At 43.0% G+C, this 24915-nt stretch overlaps 1 protein-coding gene across 1 annotated transcript in view; it reads right to left on the bottom strand.

Annotated features, from left to right (window-relative positions):
• Positions 1-1287: 1287 nt before the first annotated feature.
• Positions 1288-24915, bottom strand: part of piwil2 (piwi-like RNA-mediated gene silencing 2) — a gene marked incomplete at both ends in the record, with an annotated part of 105376 nt that continues 81748 nt past the window's right edge. The window contains 4 exons of the mRNA XM_084321990.1: positions 1288-1444; positions 3333-3440; positions 14167-14420; positions 23402-23507. Coding sequence (XP_084178116.1) covers positions 1288-1444; positions 3333-3440; positions 14167-14420; positions 23402-23507 — 625 coding nt within the window. The remainder of the gene's footprint in view (positions 1445-3332; positions 3441-14166; positions 14421-23401; positions 23508-24915) is intronic.

The following is a 24915-nucleotide window of genomic DNA, read 5'->3' on the forward strand; positions in this document are numbered from 1 at the left end:
ATACCGTTGTATTCGTTCGGTACACTACACAGCCGTTCGGTACGGTACACACTGAAACGGTTCTGTTCGGTACGGATACATGTACCTTTACACCCTATAACAAAACAATAAACTGGGTTTACAGGTCACCATTTTCTTTGTATTTTTTCTTTCCACCAACCCTACATAACAACACCACACATTACACAAATAGAAAAGGTAGGGAGGAAAGAAACAAATATTGTTTCAACTTGTTTATTATTGGCCATGATGAAATTTTTTTATTAGAATTAGAAGGATTCTCGGTTTGGCTTTAGGTTACGGTACAGTTTCCTTCGAATGAGCAACAAATGGGTCTAATTTGGCATTATATGCAGTTTCTATTTACAGCATAATTGAGGTGTATGGTGTCTAATTAGGGTAGCATACATTTACTGTCAGATATTATTTCTAGCTTTTGTCTACTTACAAAAGATACAAAAGTACAGCTTATTACGGGTTATTAGTTCTTGTTTTTGTTTAATTTGATACAAAGTACGGGTTATTACTAGGGATGTCCGATATTGGCATTAAAATGTGATATCAGAAAATATCGGTATCGGTTATATATTAAAAAAAAAAAAAAAAAAAAAATATATATATATATATATATATATATACCGGTATATATACTTTTTTTTTTTTTTTTACTTTTTACATGTCTATAACCTTTATTTACCCAAGTAAGCAAGTAAGAACAAATTCTGATTTTATTTATTGTCAAAAGTATGCACAATGTTGTGTTAATTCCACAACAAGAGATATGTAATGTTAATTACCTGAAATTATTCCGTTTTGGGGGGGGGGGGGGGGGGGGCCCTGCATATCTCGGTATCGGTTGATATCGGTATCGGAAATTAAGAGTTGGACAATATCGGTCGGTATCGGTAAAAAAGCCAATATCGAGCATCCCTAGTTATTACGTATTATTACCATGTGTACCATAAGTGTACCGTGAGTCTGCCTCAGGGCAGCCCTGTCTGCAATTGTAGCTTACCACCACCGGTATGACTGTGTATGAACGAATAATGGACTCTGTGAAGCGCTCTGGGTCAGTGAAGAGCGCTATATAAATCCAAGTCATTATTATTCATTATTATTATAAAATAAAGTGCAACTATTTAATAGTGCTGGTGTGTTGTTAATATTGTTGATGCTGTGTTTTTTGTTTTGTGAATGTTTAAAATAAAAAACATTTGATTAAAAAAAATAAAAGAAAAGTGCAACCACAATTTGCATAAACATGCCTTTTCCACAAAATTGTTCAGCTCAGAGGAAGTAAAGCTTGTCCGACAGCTGGATGGCTGGCTCTGAGTGCAGGTACTGACCAGCCAGGAAGGCCAGCTTGTGGGCGTACTTGCATGGTGCTGGCACTCTGATGGTCCCAGGCCAGTTCCAGTACATGTGGCACATCTTATAGGTCAACCTGGTGGGGGCGGGATGACATGTTGGACTTGAGTATCAACTACAGTAGCATATCCAAACAGGGCAGTCATCAAGGTCTGTGCAGTAGATATGTACCTTTGCAAGTGGTCTGGTGTTAGGTTAGCTGAGTTGAAGATGTGTAAATGGCTGCTTTTTTATATAGCGCTTTCATCCAAAGTGCTTTACAATTTGTTACTCACATTTTACCCATTCACTCACACATTCACACACTGACGGTGGAGGCAACCATGCAAGGTGCCAACCTGCTCATCGGGAGCAATTAGGGGTTAAAGGAAAACTCCAACATTTTGGGAAATTAGCTTATTTAACATCTTCCCCTGGAGTTAGACAAGAAGATACATACCTTTTTTGTCTCCGTGCGTGCATTTAGCTTAGGGAACAGTCGCTCCGTTAGCATAGCTTAGCTTCATCACTGGAAGTGAGGCGGGGCCGGAGCCTGGCGTTCCCTTACAGTGTATAGTTTGATTGATTGATTGAAAAGTGTATTAACAGATTGCAGAATACACTCCAAATACAACTCCAAAACGTTCATGTAAACATGTTGTGACCCGTGTATTCACCACGTGGAGAAATAAAAAATAATTGAATTAGACAATTACGTTTTATAAGCAAATATACTCTGAAATTTTTTTTTGCCAACCACTCCTCTCTGAGCGCAGCCAGTGATTGAAATTTATGGATACCATGACTTGAAATCCTCTTACCTTGACGATTAAAAGCCTCCCCAATTTAGAAAACAGTAATCCAATGGCTGGTATTGTTATACCGGACGCTCTGAGCTAACCGGAGCTAACGCAGATCAGGATGGTAAAGCATATATAATGACTTCCTTTCTGGGGTTGTCAAAATAAAAGTGCAACGTTTATAGCAGCGGAAAACGTTTATTTTGTACATTATCTAACGTTAACACGAACCTAAACTAACGTTACAACTAACCTAAAGTTAGCTTAGGTTCGTGTTAACGTTAGATAATGTACAAAATAAACGTTTTCCGCTGCTATAAACGTCGCACTTTTATTTTGACAACCCCAGAAAGGAAGTCATTATATATGCTTTACCATCCTGATCTGCGTTAGCTCCGGTTAGCTCAGAGCGTCCGGTATAACAATACCAGCCATTGGATTACTGTTTTCTAAATTGGGGAGGCTTTTAATCGTCAAGGTAAGAGGATTTCAAGTCATGGTATCCATAAACTTCAATCGGTTCGGATCATTTGAATGAATGAGAATGTCAACAATCACGACGACACGTTGAAATCACTGGCTGCGCTCAGAGGAGTGGTTGGGCAAAAAAATTGTTCCGAGTATATTTGCTTATAAAACGTAATTGTCTAATTCAATTATTTTTTATTTCTCCACGTGGTGAATACACAGGTCACAACATGTTTACATGAACGTTTTGGAGTTGTATTTGGAGTGTATTCTGCAATCTGTTAATAAACTTTTCAATCAATCAATCAAACTATACACTGTAAGGGAACGCCAGGCTCCGGCCCCGCCTCACTTCCAGTGATGAAGCTAAGCTATGCTAACGGAGCGACTGTTCCCTAAGCTAAATGCACGCACAGAGACAAAAAGGGTATGCATCTTCTTGTCTAACTCCAGGGAAGATGTTAAATAAGCTAATTTCCCAAAATGTTGGAGTTTTCCTTTAAGTATGTTGCTCAAGGACACATCAACACGCTGCCCGGGAGGAGCGGGAATCGAACCGGGAACCTCCGGATTGCCAGACGACTGCTCTACCTCGCGAGCCACTGTGCGTTACCTTTGCAAGTTGTCTGGCGTTAGGTTAGCTGAGTTGAAGATATGTGCGTTACCTTTGCAAGTGGTCTGGCGCTAGGTTAGCTGAGTTGAAGATATGTGCGTTACCTTTGCAAGTGGTCTGGCGCTAGGTTAGCGGAGTTGTACACAGTTATGTAGTGGGTGGGAAGACCACAACCCTGACGGATATGATGGGCCATCAAGAAAAAATCCACCCTGGGTTGGAGAAGGAAAAAAACATGTAATGCATCATCACAATGAGGCTCCATAAACTTTTTAACAGATTGAGTGCCAACAACGAGAAATCTCGTTGTTGGCCGCCATGCGTTCAGTGCCAATGACGAGAAATCTCGTTATTTAATCGTTATTTCTTTTATTAGCGATATCCATTCATTTTTCATCAATCCAGCCTCACGTTATGATTGGGACCGTCTATGAGCTCGAAAAGGGCAAATACCGCCCCCTATCGTCTCCCGGATGGTATTGCACCCATTGGAATGGACTCAATGAAAATGTATGTGAAAAGAAAACTCCGGATTCCACATATTACTTCTCAGGCATGTAACCGGAGACTATTTCATTCATTGGGGCAACTGAAAGCAGTGTGGATTATCCGTTTCGAGGTCTAATGTTGGATCAATAAACGCGATCGATATTTGGAATGGCGATCAGGAATTGGAATAATCTTTTTCACATATTTCACAACGTGTCTGTGTTGTGAGACAGTCAGCGAGCTGAGATTTTGTGTCTGACCAACGCACCTGCTTGATGCGCTTGTTCTGAATGAGCTCCTTAATGCTACTGATTTCCAACCCGAGTCTCTTTTCTGTGACTTGTTTCGTGGACTTGAGCGCATCGAACAGAGAGTGATTATCGGTCACACAGATTACAGGGAGTGTATTCAGCCCAGCATTTCCAGTAGTGAGCTCAGAAAATAGTGTGGCTAGAAAAATTGCATTGTCTACCCCATCTGACATGGCAAGTGTTTCCCCTGCAAGGGTACTGCGAACCACACGTCTGATTTTCTTTGAATGCCAACAGAGGGGGGAAAACTTCCCTCTTTCTCCCATAAGTGTTATAAAAGTACCTCCCTGTGTACCTCCGTCTGGGAGGTTTCCAAATGAAGCATCACTGAAAACTATCAAGTTCAGAGCATCATTGTTTCCCAGATGTTGAAATCTGAGTGTCACCTTTTCAGACTTTAGCTTACGGATTATCTTATTAGCATCATGAACATGTACTGTTGACCCTTTTATATTAGAAGCCAAACAACATGAATCAAACATTACATCAGGTCTCGTCTGTTTAGCAACCCATAGGATCTGTCCTATTTTTGATCGTAGCTGCTCTCAGTTTCGTTGAGGGGTTCATTTCTCTGTGTGGCCCGACTTGCTTGTATGGGAATAGGCTCCAGGTTCTCAATGTAACTTTGTTGATGTACCTGAACTTCACCTTTAACAGTTACAAAATCCATTCCTACATAGGAGAACTTTTCATGCTCCTCACTCCCAACCTTGAATGCAGACTGCAGTTGGGGGATCACATTGGATGAAAAGTTTGATGAGCCTGCCCAAAGAAAATCATCTACATGACATGCAAGCACCCCAGTGACCTTACATTGCTCATCCAACCAGTAAAAGACTGCCGGATCCACCTGTGACACTCTACCACCAGTACTCAGCATGATCTCCTTCACGTTGTTGTACCAATATAGTGATGCATCTGCAAGACCATATACACATTTCTTTAGTTTCCATACAACATGTTGACATCCTGCCTCTAGAGGGGGGCGGATATAAATATCCCTGGATAGCTCAATACCCTGCAAGAATGCAGATTTGATGTCCATAGAATGGACTTCCCACTGGTTAACATATCACTGATGTTATGTACCAGGAGCCTGATCACTCCTGTGTCACTGTTCAGGCAGGCCTGATCACTCCTGTGTCACGGGGCATGCAGGTGAGGGCTGCCAATTATCCAATTAGTGCTGATTGGTTACCTGCTGGGAGCTTTAAAGCCAGGCCTAGTAACACACATGCAGGTCTGTGCTTAGAGGAAGAGCTGTCAGGTTCTTCCAGTCCTTGTCCGTTGGGTTTACATTAGTACATTAGTTTACAATTACATTAATAGTTCCTTGATATAGTAGCACTTTGAGTTAGAGCACAGGGTTTTGGTGTCTTTTTTTCACATAGGTTGCGTGCCCATGAGCCAGGGTCGTAACAGTTGGGCGCTCGTCCGGGATATTTACCCCTAGAAATTTGTTTGGTGGTTTTTTTTTGTGTTACACGGGGTGTCATGGTATTATGGTTTGGGTGGTGTTCGTTACATATGGTGTAACGTGGGGGCTTGAGCCATTTCGTCAAACAGGTGAGTATGCCGTATTTGTTTGTAATTTGATGGGACTACTTATGCTGTTAAAATATAGTTTAGTGGGCACCACATGTAGATAGGGACATTATTCTCTGGTTGTTGGTTAGCGTCCTGTGCACCACGTACTCCTGGGGCAGTCAGGGAAGGGATTAGCACCATCTGCTTGTCTGGTACCGTATCATGTACTGGACGGGTGGATGGTCAAGTATGATCTTTGGCTGGTAGCAGGTGTGGTTGAAGATGGTTAGGTCTACAGGGCATTAGTTTAAGGGTAGGTAGATTAGGGCGGCCGGAAAACACAGGTAGTGTGGTAGGGCTTGATTTAGTGTTTCTTAGGGTAGACATGTGGTGGGCCGTTTTTTTCTGCAGTTTAGACGTAGAAGCATATGTAGTCATATCAGGTTAGAAGGCGCACCTGTTTGGAATTGTTTGTTGGATTTATTTTGTTTGTTTGAGTGTTTGGTGAGCATACCTGGTAGCACCTAACACCCTGCATGTATGACACATCTATTTAGGGTGGGTGTGTTTTATTTTTTATTTAATTTTTTTGCAACCTAGAAAGGTGTGCTCCGTAGAGCTCACATTTCCACCGCGTTCCCTTCTGGTTGTTATTATTGGCATTTAGCAATAATATTAGTGGCCTGATACATGGTTCTTCAGTGGTTCTTCGTGGTTCTTCAGTAGTTCGTTGGGGGGGGTCTTCGTGGTTCGTTAGTGGTTCTTCGTGACTGTGAGGTAGGGTGTGTAGCTTGGGGTGGCTGGTTCAGTGACAATGGCTTCCATCAGGGACTTTGTTGATCGCCCGTCTCATGACTTGTTAGAGAAGTTTTCCAAAGAACAACTGCTAGAACTTGCTGTACACTACAGGGTAGAGCTTTCTGCAGGGGAGAAACGTTTGAAGCCGTCTGCCTTGAGTGCGTTAAGGGTAGGGCTGGGCGATATAACGATAAATATCGCGATATATTTTAATAATCGATATCGAATATCGAAATAAAAAAATAAATCGAATTTTTTTTTTTTTTTTTTTGTGACCTGCAACAGGGCAGTGGACAGACTTGTCTTTCTTGCCTGCAACTTAACGTAATGGCTTTGCTTGTCCAAATGACAATACTGACCAAATTGAGATTTATTTTTCTCTTGTCCATTTATTTTGTTTGCTTTCTAATTTAAAATACATTTTGAAACCGTCTGTACACAGTAGGCTATGTGTGCTAGCAGAACTAGACTCCAGTCACGAGTCACAGTGCACATGTGCGGTGGTTTGTCCACCAAAAAAGCGCCAAAAGATCGAAAATAAACTAACAGAGCCAGAACTGTTCAACTTCTCTGGAGCCACAGCCAGCAGAGAAGCCGGTTTACTTTAGCTTTTAAACCAGCTGCAGCCTGAGAACTGGAGCGTGAGGGGATGTAACACTAAAGATGGCGGCAACGACAAAGAATTGCTGCAAAATAAACATACATCTGTTGTTAAATTTTTTTTATTTTTTTTTATACTTATAACAATTCGATAATTATCGATATCGAGAAATAAAATAAAATTATCATATCGTTATCGCGATATGATTTTTTTCCATATCGCCCAGCCCTAGTTAAGGGTGTTACTCGTTAGGGAGCAGGTGCTTGAGGAGAGGGTGGAGGAGCCTCCTTCGTCTGGCGCGTCTCCGCTATTACCTGGTGTGGAGGGTGAGTGGAGGATAAGGGAGTTGGAGTTTAAGGAAAGGCAGCTAGAGCGAGAGCGTGAGGAGAGAGGAGCGTGAGCTTAAGGAGAGAGAGAGGCGTGAGGAGCGTGAGTTTAAGGAGAAACAAATGTTGTTGGAGCACGAGCGTGCACAGAAGGAGCTTGAATATAAGCATGCTGCCTTGCAGGCGGGTGCTCTGCATCCAGAGTCACGTTCCGGGTTTGATGTAGGCAGGAATATTAGGATGGTGCCACCATTTTTTGAGAAAGACGTGGAAAGATATTTTCCCCTTTTTGAACGGGTGGCAACCACATTGAAGTGGCCTGATACCGCCTGGACACTGCTGCTGCAATGTGTTTTAGTTGGTAGGGCACAAGAAGCCTACACTGCTCTGTCCCTTGAACAAAGCGCTGATTATGAGCTGGTTAAAGCTTCCATTTTGAGGGCTTATGAGTTGGTCCCCGAGGCCTATCGTCAGCGTTTTAGAGGTTATCGCAGGTCGGAGGGGCAGTCTTATGTTGAATTTGGAAGGGAGAAGGAGAACCCGTTTGACAGGTGGTGCACTTCTCAGAAGGCAGAGTCAAGAGAGCAGCTTAGGCAGTTGATTCTCCTAGAGGAATTTAAAAGATGTGTTCCTGATACTGTTTCCACACATCTAAATGAGCGTAAGGTATCGAAGATAGGCGACGCCGCTGTCTTCGCTGATGAGTTTGTGTTGACACACAAGTCCGTGTTTTTGGAGGACTACCGTGTTGAGTCCGGGGATAGGCGTCCTGTTCAGGGGGGCCGTTTCCCAAAACCTGTGTCTGCTGGTCAGTTAACTTCACCTCCTAGGCGGGGTGGTTCTGCTGGTGCATTCCCAGAAGGGATTATCCGTTTCTACTGTAAAGAACCTGGTCATATCGTTGCTGGGTGCCCGGTGCTTGAGCAGAAAAATGTCAGAACCGTGGCTCTGGTAGAAACCATATGCAGAACGCCTATGCCAACGTTAGATGGGGATGGGGGAAGTATCAAACGTGTGGACAAAGAGCTCGAGGGTTCCTCAAGGTTTATGATGAATGGATTTGTTTCCCTGACTAATGCACTAGAGTCCAAACAGGCTATAACAATTTGGAGAGATACCGGTGCTTTTCAGTCCCTCATTCTGGAGGGGGTTTTGCCGTTTTCAGAAAACTCTTCTTTGCATTCCGGTGTCGTTGTTCGGGGCTTTGGGGGTGGATTTGTGGATGCACCTTTGCATGAGGTCACGCTCAATTCTCCCTTAGTATCAGGCAATGTTGTTGTGGGGGTATGTTCTCACATTCCCATAAAGGGGGTGTCCTTCATTCTAGGGAATGATTTGGCTGGTGACAAAGTGTTGGCTACTCCGGTTGTAACTCCCATTCCTGTGGTTTCTGAGGTCCCTAATGAGCTGGCACAGAAACATCCAGGAGTGTTTCCTGTGTGTGCTGTGGCTCGGGAAATGTCAAAGGACAAAAGTGATGTTGTTGATACTTCGACTTGGGACATTACACTTAGTGACAGTCTTTGTTGAATTAAAATGTGTACCTGTTGAGAATTTTGGAAAGCACACTGTGGATCTACCTCTGCATAATGATTCTCTTGATTGTGGCTTTGTGTTAGGCCCGGTGGTGAAACCAGAGTTGACATGCGTGCCGGAGAAGCATGTGGCAGGAGATGGTATGGCAGCGCAGTGTCTCAGAGTCTTCCCAGCCTGTATGGTGGCTGAGGCCACGAACGAATTGGAGGAGTGTGGGAAGGATGCTATGAGAGGTGCTGTTGTTTCATGTGACACCGTTCTAGTTGGAGAGGCTACTAAGCCTGACTTAGGCTGCCAGCCTTCCCACAGTAGCTCTATTGTCCCTAATGTTTCACTTGTGGGCAGGGATGGTCCCAGTATGTCAGTTGATGATTCTGACATTGATCCACATGTCCACACTGATTCTCTGCCATGCACTAGGTGTGATGGTCAACCTAGTTACCTGTGTCCTGTGGAGCAGGAGCCGCCTTCGCGACCTGGTCTGTTGAGTGGCAGCCATTTTGATCAGGACAATGTTATTTTGGGTGACGCCATTTTAGATGGTGTTCCAGACGTTTTTGTGACTGTCGTACTGCCATGTTCCAGGGACAGTGGGGCTGTACCTGAGGCGGTACATCCTACTCTGGATGTTCACGGTTTGCAGTATCCTGGACTGCCAGTGCCAGGTGGGATGGATATGGGCGCGGTGGTGGTATCAGTGATCTATGGTTTTTGTTTTGCCGTGTTCTGTTCTGTTGAGCACAGTTCTCAGGTTGATTTTGGTTTGCAGTCTATTTTTGACAGGTCGGTATCGGTGGAGGGGCCTGTTGAAAGGGAGCATACAACACGGTTGGTGGTCGTGTTCGACAGGGGCCGACCCGCTATCACTGTTGTGGTGGTAGACTGACAACTAATGGGTCACAGTTGTTTTTTTTTGTTTTGTTTATGGGTTGTTGTGTAGTGGTTGCCTCTGGGGCAACCAGTTTGGTGAGGGAGGTGTTATGTACCAGGAGCCTGATCACTCCTGTGTCACTGTTCAGGCAGGCCTGATCACTCCTGTGTCACGGGGCATGCAGGTGAGGGCTGCCAATTAGCCAATTAGTGCTGATTGGTTACCTGCTGGGAGCTTTAAAGCCAGGCCTAGTAACACACATGCAGGTCTGTGCTTAGAGGAAGAGCTGTCAGGTTCTTCCAGTCCTTGTCCGTTGGGTTTACATTAGTACATTAGTTTACAATTACATTAATAGTTCCTTGATATAGTAGCACTTTGAGTTAGAGCACAGGGTTTTGGTGTCGGTTTGCACATAGGTTGCGTGCCCATGAGCCAGGGTCGTAACACTGATAACATAAGTCTAAGTGAATCTGTGGCACATGTGGGGGAATCTTTCGGTAACTCTTGAATATTCCGCTCTTCAAAACCTCTGGCAACCAGTCGGGCTTTAGGCACGATACCCTTGGGAGTGTCTTTAAGACTACAAACCCATCTGGTGGAAATGCATTTCTGCCCTGCATCTTCAACTTCCTCAAATACATTATTATTGTGCCAGTTCTTTATTTCTTCCTGTTTAGCTACATCAAATGAGATGTCTTTGGTTACAAGTACATCAGCTTCTCTGTCTTCCGTTTCTTTTTTTTTTTAAACTTTGGCCATTCCGCTGGCTCTTTTTTGCGTTTATCGCATTTTCTCTGGTCAAGAATGACCGACAGACAGAAACAGGTTGAATGGGGGTACAGATGGGGGGAAGACACTCTGAGAAAGGCACGGCTGCAGTCCGGGAATCGAACTCGCTAAACCCCAGATCCGTGACGAGCACGGTTGTCCCCGGCGCCGAAATAGCGCTCGAGGTACGCGGTGAGCTACTGGAGCTCCCCCTCTGTCTTCCGTTTCAATGTTGAGATTATCAACCTGTGAGATATCAACTGATTCCTTTTGCCCATCACTACCATCATTGTCTAGATGTTGCATGTTATACCAGGTTTTATATTTCCCCGTAGCCTTGCCTGATCTCCCTAAGACTCTTGCTTTAAGTAGAGTGTTGTCACCTCTGTTCATATATGTTACCGTCTGTCCCGTTTTTAAACTCACACCTGCAGAAGGGGCAGGATTATTATGGGCATTAGGCCTATGCTCCATTTCAGTTAGAGTTACACCACTCAAAGTGTTTGGTGGATCGATCGCTTCACTTGTACTGGCTTCTTGTTCATGTTCATTCTCTGTATTTTGCTCACTGTCTAAACTACCAGTTGCATTGTTTATACCTTGCTCACTTCCTGCTTCTGTGTCAGCATCAGTTTGTACCATGTGCTCTTCACTAACCTTTGTGTTCACCTTAGAAAGCCTAGAGTGATGCACTCTCACTAGGCAACCACCATGCCTCACAAAAACAACAGCCCCATCCTGACCAATAACTATCCCTGGTCCTTTCCACTCAGTGCATTCAGCTCGTTTGTAATACACCTGGTCACCCATCTCATATTTCTCATCTGTGGATCTGAGCTGCTTACGTAGTGCTAGTCTTATCCTTTCTGAGCACTCTGCTTCAGTAAATGCTTTTCTAGAGGCATGCAAAGCTGAAATGTGTTCTCCTACTCTAGCACTCATCGTGGTACCTTCTAACGCATGTGGTTTATCAACCAGTACAGAAGGTAGGTTGGGGTTCTGGCCAAACACCAGTTGATGAGGACTGTAGCCGTGCACATTGAGCATACTGTTCTTAGCCATGAGAGCCCAGTCCAGGGCTGTTTGCCAGTCACATCCATTTTCCCGTCTGACCTTCAGGATGATGTCGGTTAGGGTCTGATTGTGTCTCTCCAGTAGCCCATTGCTCCAGGGGCTGTATCCTGCCGTGGTTTTTGTCTCAATGTTAAAGTTCTCTGCCATGTCACGGAACTCTGCATTGTTGAATTCTCCTCCATTGTCACTGTAAAGTCTCCGTGGCGGGCCGTGGACGCTGATCCATGTATGAAGAAAAGAGTTCACTATCACAGAGGAGTTCTTTGTTTTCACAATGCTTCCAGCGCTGAAACGTGTAAATTGGTCAATGATGTGGAGATACCATAAACTTTGTTCCAACTCGTGCAGGTCCACTGCCACTGTTTCATTGTACTCTGAAGCCAGAGGCAAGCCCACAGCAGGCTTCGGCTTGGTCTTGCTGTACCTCTGGCATATGTCACATTCCTGTACTATTTGTTGTAAAATAGTGTCACAATCTTTGTCTTTATTTCCCGAACTGCGAAGGAGTCGCTGTAGTCTTTCTGCAGAGGCGTGACCAAACTGTTTGTGTAGTTTCAGGAGAACTTTGTGTTTCTCATTTGAGGTCATATTTTCTGTGACTGTAAGGACCTCATCTTCATCTTGGCTGTTTTCTGTGACTGTAAGGACCTCATCCTTAATCTCAATTTGGTTCATTCCTGTGTCCTTGTCTCTGATATCTATACAGTAGTGTCCTGAACTGGTGAGTTCAAGAGGGATATTCTGTTTAAACATCACAGCGCTATCATTCTCCATGTCCAAGATGGTTCCTGCCCTTTTCAGTGATGTCTTACTCAGAAGTAGTGGGATATCAGCTTTGACTACTTCAGTTTCCACTCGACATTTTGTCAGTCCTATTTTGGCAGGCAGTTTCAGTATTCTGGAGGAATGCACTATATTTCCATCTCCAAACCGGAATGGTCTGGAGCTTGGGGTTTCACTTTTTACCATCTGGTTCACTTGACTTTGACTGAGATCAGCGACGAAGCTGTCCAACCATTTTTCTCCACACACTGTGCGGGTACATGCAGTGTCAATGATAGCCGTCCCTAAGGACTCAGTTAGGAATACCTCTGTTTCAGACAGTGCGGCAGTAAGCAGTGTGATGTCACATTCCTCTACCCTTGTTCGATCTTCAGTTAGCTTTACTTGCTCACTACTCTTGTGAGGACAGTCTTTAGCCCAATGGAACGTGCTCTGACATATAGCACATTTTGATCTCTTACCGAACCTATCCAGTGGGGGTTGGTACCCTGTGACTGTTGCCTTTGTTGTCCAACTTGTCCAAACTGCTGCGTCGTTGGACGTCTGAATCTTCCTTGCGAGCGTTGCTCCGTGAATAACGCTTCATAGTTAACGTGTATTCCGTTTGATGTGCCGCCGTGCACTCTCCCCCCAAAGATCCTCTTCAGCGCGGACTTCATTGCAGCAAACGTTAAATCTGTACACGCAGTCAGCGCCATTTGTCTGTTTTTCTCGTCTAGACAAGCCGTGTCTAAAAGTTTAAAAGCTAACACGGCGTCAGGAAGAGTCATGTCGTACCTTTTCATTCGGTTGTAACGCTGTTCAAAGTCAATCACATAGTCCGCCATGGACATGGAGCTCTCCTTTTTGATACAGTCAAAAAAGGAGTATGCATCGTATGCGCGGTCTCTCTCTTCTTTGAGAAATATGCCATCTAGTTTTGCTAGCAGCGTGTCCATACCATTGTTGGTGTTCAAGTCCAAAGCTGGTATTTCCATAGCGATGTCCCTTGCCCTTCCTTCCAGCCCCAGGACAACGGCGAGGGCTTGTTTCTTCTTATCAAGTTCAGTAACCAGCTTCCAAATGGCGATCTCATTTTTCCAACACTCGTATGGTCGAGACTCGTCGAACTTCGGTGGAACTTTGTAGTTAGCAGTAGCCATCTTCTGCTAACGATCCTCTGCTACCAATGTTAGTCTACTATAAATAAACACGACGTTTATCTTCAGTTTACTTGGTTTATTCAATCAACTTGCATAACACCATTACAGAGCCATTAACGAACAGTAGAACTCCAGCTCATGGTCGACACAGACTAACTGCGCATGTGTTTCACAGCCTCAAGAGGGCAACCTAGACTACCGTATTGCCAGTAGTAGATGCAAAGAGATTACATGTTAACAGTCTGTGTGTGCATGTATGACGTTAGTGCTGACCAGGTCATAGATAATCGATTTTTCAGCCCGCTTCTCTAGCGTGCATAAGTACACATATACTATCGATAATCTAGCGTTTATTTGAAAACGATTCATAAATCAGCCGGAAAATTACAAAGTGTTGTATGTATTCCCCTAAAGGGCGATTCCTGCGGAATATATATATATATTTTTTTTTTAGAAATTTTCAAAACTATACTCTTATTCAAAACGGCATAAAACGGAAATGTACAGATGAAAAAACAATCCGTTTCGTACATGTTGACCGCAAGCAAGTCATTGATAAGCAACAGGCGTATTAGACGCATAGCCATAATTTAAGATATAGTTTATGCGTTCACAAATGTGCTCGCACTCTCATTGACTAAAGCACTGGCACTCAAGCAATAAATAGCCCACCCCATGCTGGCAATCAAAGTGTTAATAGGGCTAGACTTACCAGTCCCTTGTAGTGACAGTGTGGTCCAGGATGGTCCCAGGTGGAGGAGTGCCAAAGCGGTCTGCAGAACAGGAGTAGAGAGTGGTGCTGATGCGCTTCTGTACCACGATGAAGACCAGTTTGGGCTCATAGTTGGGGAAGGTATCAAAGCATTTGAGCAGCTGTGGGATCTCATAGAGCTCCACCGTCTTCAGCTGGCCATCCGACACGCCGTCACGGTACACCACGATCTTCTCTGGGAAGTTGTGGTTCACCTGGAGACAAGGACACAGCACATGCTACTATAGACATAGTCATATATACAGTACCAGTCAAAAGTTTGCACACACCCTTCTCATTCAGTTCAATGGAACAGAATATTGACCAATGAAATGCTGTAGCCAGGTCACTGTATATTGACCAATGAAATGCTGTAGCCAGGTCACTGAATATTGACCAATGAAATGCTGTAGCCAGGTCACTGAATATTGACCAATGAAATGCTGTAGCGAGGTCACTGAATATTGACCAATGAAAGCTTTACTGCCATCTGCAGCGCTCCAGACTGCAACCATTTCGTCACATGTTTTGACCTTTTTTGAGATAAGTGAGACAAAACATTATATAACCGGTTTAGTTTTTTACATGATCGGATATTACATTCATTGTTCATCAGCAGAATGGAGAGAATATTTGTGTTAGAGAGACAGAAGGAGAGCAAGAGAGCCAAAGACAGACAGACTCTAGGCTCTCAACACAAATTCCTGGTCAGGCACACTGACAAAATGTGAAATGGAATATCTTGGCATCCTAATAACATGGACTACCAATACATTTTGATTGACTGCAATGAACAGTCAGTCCATTTCAATAGAATACATACATTATTAAAAAAAAAAAAAAATGAATTGGTGCTACTAAAACTTTCAGTAGCAGGGTTCCCACTCTTTTTGAGAAATAATTTTTCAGGACTTTTTCTTGACAATCCAGGATAGATTTGCTCACAAACGATCACATAATTTACTAGTATCGACACATTTAACCCCAATTTTTATTTATATATATATATATATATATATATATATATATATATATATATATATATATCTTTTCTTTTACTTATACTACTCTCCCCTCAACAAACAAACACCAACATGTTCTGTGTTACACTCAATTGAATTGTGGCAGCTACAATACTCCCTCCAAACAGACACTTTTCTGATATAAGTGTTGCAAACCACATGCCATTGGTATAAATTCATCACTCACTCAGCTCAGAGAATACTGTAATTCCTTGTAAAATACACACATAATTGAATAGTTAAGTAGCACTGTACAGTGTCATGAAACTCAACATTACAGTTAGTTTTAAAGCACTTTAACTCATTCTGCACCAACCATGTAATATTACGTGTTTGCGCGCCAACCTTTGAGCGCCAAGTAATATTACGTTTTTAGATCGTTTAAAAGAAATCGATTATAATATCCTATACACTCTCACAGACCTCTGTGTTATCATTGGAACTCATTCTGAGACCCCGAGAGTGCAATGCCGGCTGAATCCTGCTAGGTGGCAGTATCGCCCCCACCCTTTGAAACCTTATTTCACACTGTTACATTATATATGGTCCGGGCAGAGAATTTGGACTCAGGCAAGTTAAACGCTTCATCCGAGCACCTTGTAATGCGTTCAGCACACTTCATGCATATTGTGTGCCATTTCATGTCAGGGACCCGATGGACATTAATACTGGAAATCACGATCAGACAATTGGAATATTCTTTTTGGGATACCTCCTAGTAAAGGTAATGACTATATGACATCAATCCTACTTTGATCCAACAATGATTTCACATCGATTGCAACGATCATAATATGTAACATACTCGAATGTATGCTGTTGCCAACGATCATGCATTCATTTTTTTTATCTACTTTTTCTCCCCATTTTTCTATTTTTCTCCCTTCCCCAATTTCGTATCGTCCAATTCTACCCTCCCCTGTCTCGAACGTTGGTAGGCCATGCCTCCCACAAGCCAGCTGCAATGTGGACGAAGCCTTGCATCACGAGTCCCCTCCGGTACTCGAGGAGGCAGCCGTCGCATCTTTTCACCTGCACAGCGCGATCTCTCAGCGGCGAGGGTCTGCGTGGGAGGGACACGCCGCCCTCGTTGCTTCCTGATTCTACTGCGCAGGCGCCAGGGTTTCCGTCAGAAAATAGTTGCCGGTCTCCGTGTCCTGGAAGATTTCAATCTCCCGGACAAATGTGAGAAATTCCGGTCAGTTTATTGAGCTTAAAAACAATTGATAGGCAGAATAAAGAATATATAAAGAATGACATCCTCAAGGCATGTACATTTATAATATTTTAACTTAAAACTAGGCTACTAGGTGTCTGTGGGCAGTCGGCCCGACATTAAACAGCAGTCTGTTATAATCACATTTTTACGAGTAAACGAATTCCGTTATATTGGACATTTGTATTAATTATATCAAGCGAAGAACTGAGAAATTTGGCAGAGAAAGACGGCAACGTTATCGTGGGGTTCACTGAAACATTCAACAAAGCGATAAACTAATCCCAATAGTATGAAACTGCAGAGCCGCAGAGCCAGCGGCGCTTTCACGTCCGGTCTGGGGACCGCTCAGCAGCGCCACCCACCCAGTGGCTGAATTGCCAATGGCTGAATTGGAGTATTGCACTGTGCGGGCACAACTGTGAGCTCTGCGGCTCTGCAGTTGCATGCTTCTCGCTAATCCAGCATCAAGCTCCCGCCCCGCCATTCTCATCAGCAAACCACAGGTCGCGCTGCAAACTTGCTGTGCGCGTAATTATGATATAGGAACACACATCGTTGTCATTATTAGACCTGCTTAGTGAAGCAACAATGAAACAAATGTAACTATTTTAATACAATTCAAATTGTGCTTAGAGGGAATTATTTTCACAGGACATTATGACCGGAGATATTTAAATATGTCAGACTTCAACAGATTTCCCCGGTAAAAAAACGGTAATTACCGGACAACGGAAACCCTGGCAGGCACACCAACCGACCTGTAGGAGTCGCTGTCCACAACGTCCGATCCCCACCCACCAGCTTCCCACCCCCTAATACTGCCAATTGTATTAGTATGAACGACCAGCCAAGCTGGTAGCAACGCCGAAAGCTGGGCTCGAACCCAGCATCTTCTGCGTTGGTGGCAAGCACCTTGCCCACTGCGCCACCTAGCCGCCCTCCATTAATTCATAATCCCATGGGACAATGCATTGGTAACTTGTTTCAAATGACAATATATACCCCTGTGAATATTATTGCACGGATTGGAATACGGGCACGCGCGTGCACAATGATATTTTTGCAGCAGGTTGAGTGATATGCGAGTGCTCCCGACTGCGGTGTTTCCCCGCGCGCGCGGGGGGTGCTCCGTGTCCCCCCCCCTCTCCCTCTCTCGTTCTCTGCTTTCTCTGTCGGCACCCGCGCCACGTCAACCCGTTTGAGTAAGTGTCAGTATTTCCACTCGCTCTGTTGTTGAGTGCGCTACAACCATAGAGGGGTTATGCAGATCAGCAGCACCTACTGAGGTCAGGGAGCGAGTCAAATCAGAATGGCTTAGTTCAGTGAGGGAGGATCTCGTGAACTCGAGACTGGACTGATGAGCCAAAATGAGAATTAGAGACAGACCCCATTGATACAACCCCATATTGCTAGAAAACAATGCTAAACACTAGAAAAGGCAATTTATAAGACATGGGACCTTTAACTCTTTTTTAAATGTTGGACGAGAGATAGTGACTGTCAAATGAGCCATAGTATTGTCTCCATAGCTATAATATAGAATATAGATATAGCTCTGCAAACATCGTGACACATCGTGAAAATAGGCAATGGAAAGCTGGCACATTGACTACAGGATGAGGATAATAGCTGGCGCTCAAAGTGTTAATAAGCATGAGCTTGTCTAATGCCATGGTTGGCCAAAACATAGGATGCGTGGGCCAAACTTGGGCAGCGCTGCTATAATCCTACCAACAGTCAAGTTTCAAACTAAATACACACCTAGGTTTACATACGTAATCTGAAATTAAAATACAATTAACTCATTGGGCACCCAAAACTAGTATACTTGTGTTTCGTCGCCAACTAAATATGTGACAATATTGTCACAAGGAAAGATGAAATTACATACCTAGGTTCCATCCTAAAGGCAAATATTTCCTGTGACAAAATGGCATCCAAGGTAATAAAAAAAGTCAACCAACGAACTCGATTCTTGTACCGGATCTCCTCTCTGGTAAACAAGAATACCCTGAAGACTCTGGCAGGAGCACTCATTCAAGGGTACTACGACTATGCTTGCACCCCATGGTACCAAAGCACCTCAAAGGCACTAAAAACAAGATTACACATCACAAAACAAACTGGTCAGACATCTACTTGACCTTACCCCTAGAACCCACCTCACCCCTGCCCACTTTGACAACATAGGATGGCTTAGAGTAGACGACAGAGTACAGCAACTTGCAATGGGCCTGATCTACAAGATACACTATACGACTAAGTATAGTCTCCTCCCCACCCCCTCCTAATGTACAGTCTCCTCCCCACCGTATGTATATTTTCTCTCCCCACTGTATGTATATTTCTCTACCACCCACCCACCCCCTCCTAATGTACAGTCCCCTCCCCATCATATGTATATACTGTTGTCAGGATCTATGGGTAACAGTACTGTATATTTGCATATTGTATGTCACAAATGTAACAGTACTAAATACCTGTATGTCATGTATGTCCCCATGCCATAAATGCCATGTATGTCATAAATGTCACTATAAATTGAAAATGGGGGACCCTGATGTAAACAAGACAAACGTCTTTCTCTGGTCTGCATCCCCTTAACAATTGTGTGTATTGAGCCATACTGTATTGTACCCATTCTGCAATCTGTTAAATAAAGTTTTTCATTGATTCATTCAACACTTGAGCACCCAAAACGAGTTCTCGTTTTTAGATCCTTTGATATTTTTCCTTTGATCCCCATTCTAAACACTCGCGCGGACCTCCCTGTATCTCCCTTGCACCGCTGCATACGTTACAATTGCAATGACGATTGAATCCCCGCCAGGTAGCAGTATCGCCTACCTTTTGAACTGTGATAGTTTAGTGGGGCCACTTTAGTGTGGGGAGTGTCTGCAGGAACTCCTCCCCCTCAGAGGGAATCAGGACCGAGCAATCGGTAGGAGATTTTATCGCCTCAAACCTATTCTGACAGCATTTACTCTGACACTCAGGCCTTATGCTGGGGAGCAGACAGGGAAGACGATAGTGCTAGAACTCTCCATGTGGGTTAACCCCCTGAGGTCTAAAGTTTCTAGCTCCACCGTCTCAGAATATTATCTTTTTTTTGTTACTTAATGTAAAATTACAGATTCATACCTTCAAAATAAGCCATCAATTGTCAAATTTGAGACGATAGTTTTCAATCAATGTCCTATCAAACATTCTGGTAAAATCCGAACTACTTTTCAGGATAGGACTTGAACTTGATCCAAGTTCATTCAGCTATCTGATGAGAGAACTACACTCCCAGAATTCAATGTGATCATTGTCACTAGAACCATTTCACACCTGGAGCAAAGGCCCAGTCATTCCTTTGTTATTCCAGTGAATGGACCCAGCAGGAGGCCTAGCCTAGCGACAAGCGGCCACTACATAGTTGGGTATTGAAAAAATGCTCATATCCAAAAGTAGTAGAGAGAGAGAGAGAGAGAGAGAGAGAGAGAGAGAGAGATGGTATACTATTTACAGTACTGTACCATATCCAAAAAAAAGAAGCAAACCAATAACAATTTGTGGTTGTATTTCGCTAGAATGACTAGAAGACCTTCTGTGGTGGACGCCAAGCCTGTTCACACAACAGCAGGAACTTGCTGCACAGCCGCATGAATTTATTTTCATTGATGAGGCTGGATTCAACCTAAGCCAAACAACACACATTCAAATCCAACCCTAACTAACCTTACTGTCGTGCACTTGTCCTAATATACTAACCTACACTGTAGCACTCAACACTTTGATGAACATTGTTAGTTACTCAGCTGATAGAGTTGTGCCCTTCCTGATGACTTGTCGTACAGAACTTGTAAGTCGCTTTGGATAAAAGAGTCAGCTAAATGACTAGATGTAAATGTAAATGTGTAAATGTAAATGTGTGTGTGTGTGTGTGTGCGTGGGCGCGTGTGTGAAAGTAAGACATCCTTGACTTAGTAAACTCACTGACAGCACGTGTGGCAGATTTATATCCAGCTTTTAATTTGATCGTTTGTTTGTGTGTTTCTGTGTGTCTGTGTCTGTCTGTCTGTATGTGTATGTGTGTGTCTGTGAAACATGTCTTGTACTCATTTACCTCACTAAATACAGCAATGTGTAACTGTAGATTTCAAGAGAGAGAGAGAGAGAGAGAGAGAGAGAGAGAGAGAGTGAGACATTTATAATAATTATATTATTAATTAGTTTTTTTACACACACACACTAATAACATGATCATAACCAAACCAATTTCAAATGTATCATCAAGTACAAAATAGATTTGATCGTAATATTTATGAGAATGCATGTTTTTTCACACTACAGGAGGAGTATGTCACAGTATGATATCATAATCGAACATTCTAGAACATTTGTGTTCTATATATGCAACAATTCTCTGAGCATTTCCTGGCATTTTTTCAGACTACAACATCAATCCAGACTGGTTTGACCCTACTCAGATGGTATTTACAGTACTGTACCAACCACCGTTATAGTTGATCATGACACTGCCAGAAAGGATGTAGTATTCCTTCTAGATGGTTCTGACGGCACAAGGAATGGATTCCCAGCTATGCGTAATTTTGTTGAGAGAGTGGTGGAGAAACTCAATGTGGGAGAAAACAAAGACTGCGTCTCTGTGGTCCAGTACAGCAGAGATCAAGAGGTTCATTTCTATCTGAACACATACACCACAAAAGAGGATATTCTTGCCACGGTCAGTACTGTAAGAAAAAGAAGCAAACCAATAACAATTTGTGGTTGTATTTCTCTAGAATGAGAGAGAGAGAGAGAGAGAGAAAGCTCCCGTCTGGTAGAGATTTGGGCTCTACTGAGCCTACCTTTCTAGTTGAAACGTTGCAATTTTTACATCATGCGTAAGCTGTCAACTAGCGAGATGCGTTGTTACAGAGCTGGTTACAGAGCTGGTCCACACTGCTATTATGAAATGACCCGAAATGTATGTAAGCTTGTCAACTAAAGCGGTCCGTGTTTAATAATAATAATAATAATGACTTGTATTTATATAGCGCGACAGCGCGGGTGAGCAAACTCGTCACACAGCAGCCAGTGATCATTCATACCTCGTATACACAGACGCACTCTGCCATACAGTAGTTAATGTTAAATAAAGCCCATTTGAATTGAGAGAGAGCGAGAGTGTGTGTGTGTATAGTAAGCTTTTTTTTTTTTTATCCGAGAGAATGTCCGCGAATGTCCTCAGACTCCTCACGCAGGAGAAACGACTGCAAAAAGTCGAGTCCCGTGGATATTATTGCAACAAATAAGAATTAGAATAATTTGGATGGGGGGGTAGGCTCTGATACCAGTCTCACGCCTCTGCGGGGGTGTAACACCTATTCACAGCGCACACGCCGCTATTGTGTGTGTGCGCGCGTCCATGTATGTGCGTTTCGTGACACGATGTAGTTCTTATCGCAAATGGAGATTATTACAATCATACCATCTAGCAAGAATTAAACGTATTTACAAGTCATATTAGGTTTAGCAAGTTGGGGGACGTATACCTTACATGTCAAAGCACTAGAAATGGCAATTTTTCTATTTTTATCGATTTCTGAAAAGATGTCCTTTTTGAGCATTTAAGAGGGATTCTAATTCTTTTGTTGTCCGCCGACGGGTTCAAAGCTCCAGCGTGACCCCTAAGGGTTAAGTGCAGAGCTCAATCGCATCGGCGACTGAGAAAAGACAATGCAGATGTGTGTGTGTGTATTCCAGTGTGTGTGCCGTTCCATTGCATGTCCCAGTTCTTTGCATGCCGAATAAAGACATCTAAAGAGGTCCTGCATTATTATTATTATATTATTCTTTCCCGTTCTTTTTGGAGTACCTTCTGGCTAAGGTAAGGTCTATTCTGTCTATTTTACCGAACCTAAAACATGCTTTTGGTAATTATCGCAGTTTCGAGGTAAAACGAGTCAATGAGTTAAAGATGTCCAGAACAACAGATTTATTTTCCAAAATATTTAGACATTTTTGTAAGTTTCCAGGTTTTCCATGACTGGAACTCTTGTCTCAGAATGTCCAGGTTTTTTTCCTAGATGAGTGGGAACCCTGAGTAGGCAGCACCAGTGCTACTAGTGGAAAAAGAGCCCTTATTGCTAGGGAACATCAATTTAATTTAGGGATGCCCCGATCACGTTTTTTGCCACCGATACCGATCACCGATCGTCTTGAGCCATATCGGCCGATACCGATCGTTTTTGATAAAAATTTAATTATTTTATATACATTTTATTTAAATTTTTTATAAAATATATATATTATATAATTAGACTTGTACTTGTATTATCTGTGAGACATCGCCACCACGCAACAAGTCAAAATGCTCGCTATCTGCAAACAGCTCCACTGTCTGTGTGTACTCGAGTAGCCTCCAGCTACGGCCAGGATTCTCCGGCGCTGCAGCTGGACCCTAGTATTGGTATAAATCACATTCAGCAAGCCCTTAGCTCGAATACGTATCGAATCAATGTTATAAGACATTGATATCAGGAGCTATCTGTAGCATTTGTCTGGGCATTTTTAGCATGGTGTTATTCACAGTCAAAAATGCAAAGAAAAATCATAATTCATATTCTCCTTTGTTTCATCACAATTTAAGCAAGCCTAGTAATAGACACAATATTTCTGACACTGGGAATACATTCACTGAGGTCCATAGATGTCCCTAGATACCAAGAACATGCAAATAGACCTTGTAGAAGTGGAGCACTCTTCCATTTACTTAGGTATGTATTTTAGGTGGATTTTCAGAAAATAGGGCTCCGGGAAGTTAAAGAGAGACTTGTTCATGTTCACAAACTGAAACTAGTATAAAACAACAAAAGATGAATTATATTTTAGGGTAGATTGTCCCATTAAACATGCAGTCTAATATGATAAACATTGACTGGATTATCTAACATGGGTTGGTTACCTCGTAGTACTTCTGCAATGCAGCCAGCAGACACACTCTGAAGCCATTGATGATCTCCTCGTTAGGCATCTGGAAAGTTACCCTGGAATACCACCTGGTCAGCAGGCTGGAGAAGAACATGTCTACAGTGAGCTGCAGATGCTTTGGTAATCAGACAGTCTACGTCACCAGATACTATATGCGCACATTATATGTCTCTCTCCTCTCCATCCCGGTCAATCATTAGGGGCATCAAAGTACGTCTACTAAAAGTGTTTTTTTTTTGCCACTGACCGGTTCAGATTGTTATTCTCTTGCTCAATACAATAAGCGTGAACAATCTTTAACAACTGTCCCGCCCCTTAACACATTCGGCGCCAAAACCTGAGATAAGTCGTGTTAACTCGCCATGCGCGTTGGATGCCAGACAAGAGATATCTTGGGTTTTGGTCGTTATTTCTTTTAACTCATTCAACGCCAGTCACGAGTATAGTTGGGTTAACTAGCCAACCATTCAGCGCCAATCACGAGTATAGTCGGGTTTTAATCGTTATTTCTTTTATTAGCGATATCCATTCATTTTCATCCATCCAACCTGATGTTATCGTTGGGAATGGGTCTGAGCTTGCAAAAGGGCAAATACCGCCGCCTATTGTCTCCCGGATGGTATTGCACATCATTGGATTGGATTGGCTGGGACTGCATCAAAAAAAAAAGTCCGGTCCGGGTCTTGCTTCTCGGGCATGCAGTATCGTTGTACCACGTTGACTGGGGGGACTGGGAGCAGCGTGGATTATGTGTTTTGGACTATAACGTTGGATCAATGGACGCGATCAATATTTGGAATGGCATTCAGGAATTGGATTAATCTTTTTGCAGAACATCTGATGTGAGTAAGGACTCTATGTTACCAGTATTGGGTTAATCAGATGTTTTTTTCATAGCGATCACAACGTGTCTGTGTGTGTGAGCGTGCCGTTGGCGCTGAGCAAGGCACGGATAAGCGATATTTCAGCCCGCTTTTGTATCGTGCATAAGGACACATACCATCGATAATCTAGCGTTTATTTGAAAACTATTCATAAATCAGCCGAAAAATGTGTGTTTTGTGTATTCCACTAAAGGGCTATTATCGCGTCTTTCTCTGGAATTACTAGAAATCTCCAAAACTATACTCGTATTCAAAACGGTATAAAACGGAAATGTACCGATGAAAAAACAATCCATTTTGTACATGTTGACTGCAAGCAAGTCATTGATAAGCGACGGGTGTATTTAGACCCATAGCCATAATTTAAGATATATTTTAAGCACTCGCAAATTTCCCCGTCCTCCTATTGATTAAAGCGGTGGCGTGCTAGCCCTAATTTGGTCATATGGGCGTGGCGGTCAATGAGTTAATCGATATTTGTATTCATTATTCATCCACTGACCTCTGTGTTGCCATAGGAAAGGATTTTTATTTATTTATTTGTTTTCACTTTTACTGTATTTTTGCTCCCATCCCAATTTAGTCGTTATGCCAATTCCCTTCC

The sequence above is a fragment of the Notolepis coatsorum genome (assembly GCF_963971535.1).
Source record: "Notolepis coatsorum genome assembly, chromosome: 9".
Taxonomy (NCBI): Eukaryota; Metazoa; Chordata; class Actinopteri; order Aulopiformes; family Paralepididae; genus Notolepis; species Notolepis coatsorum.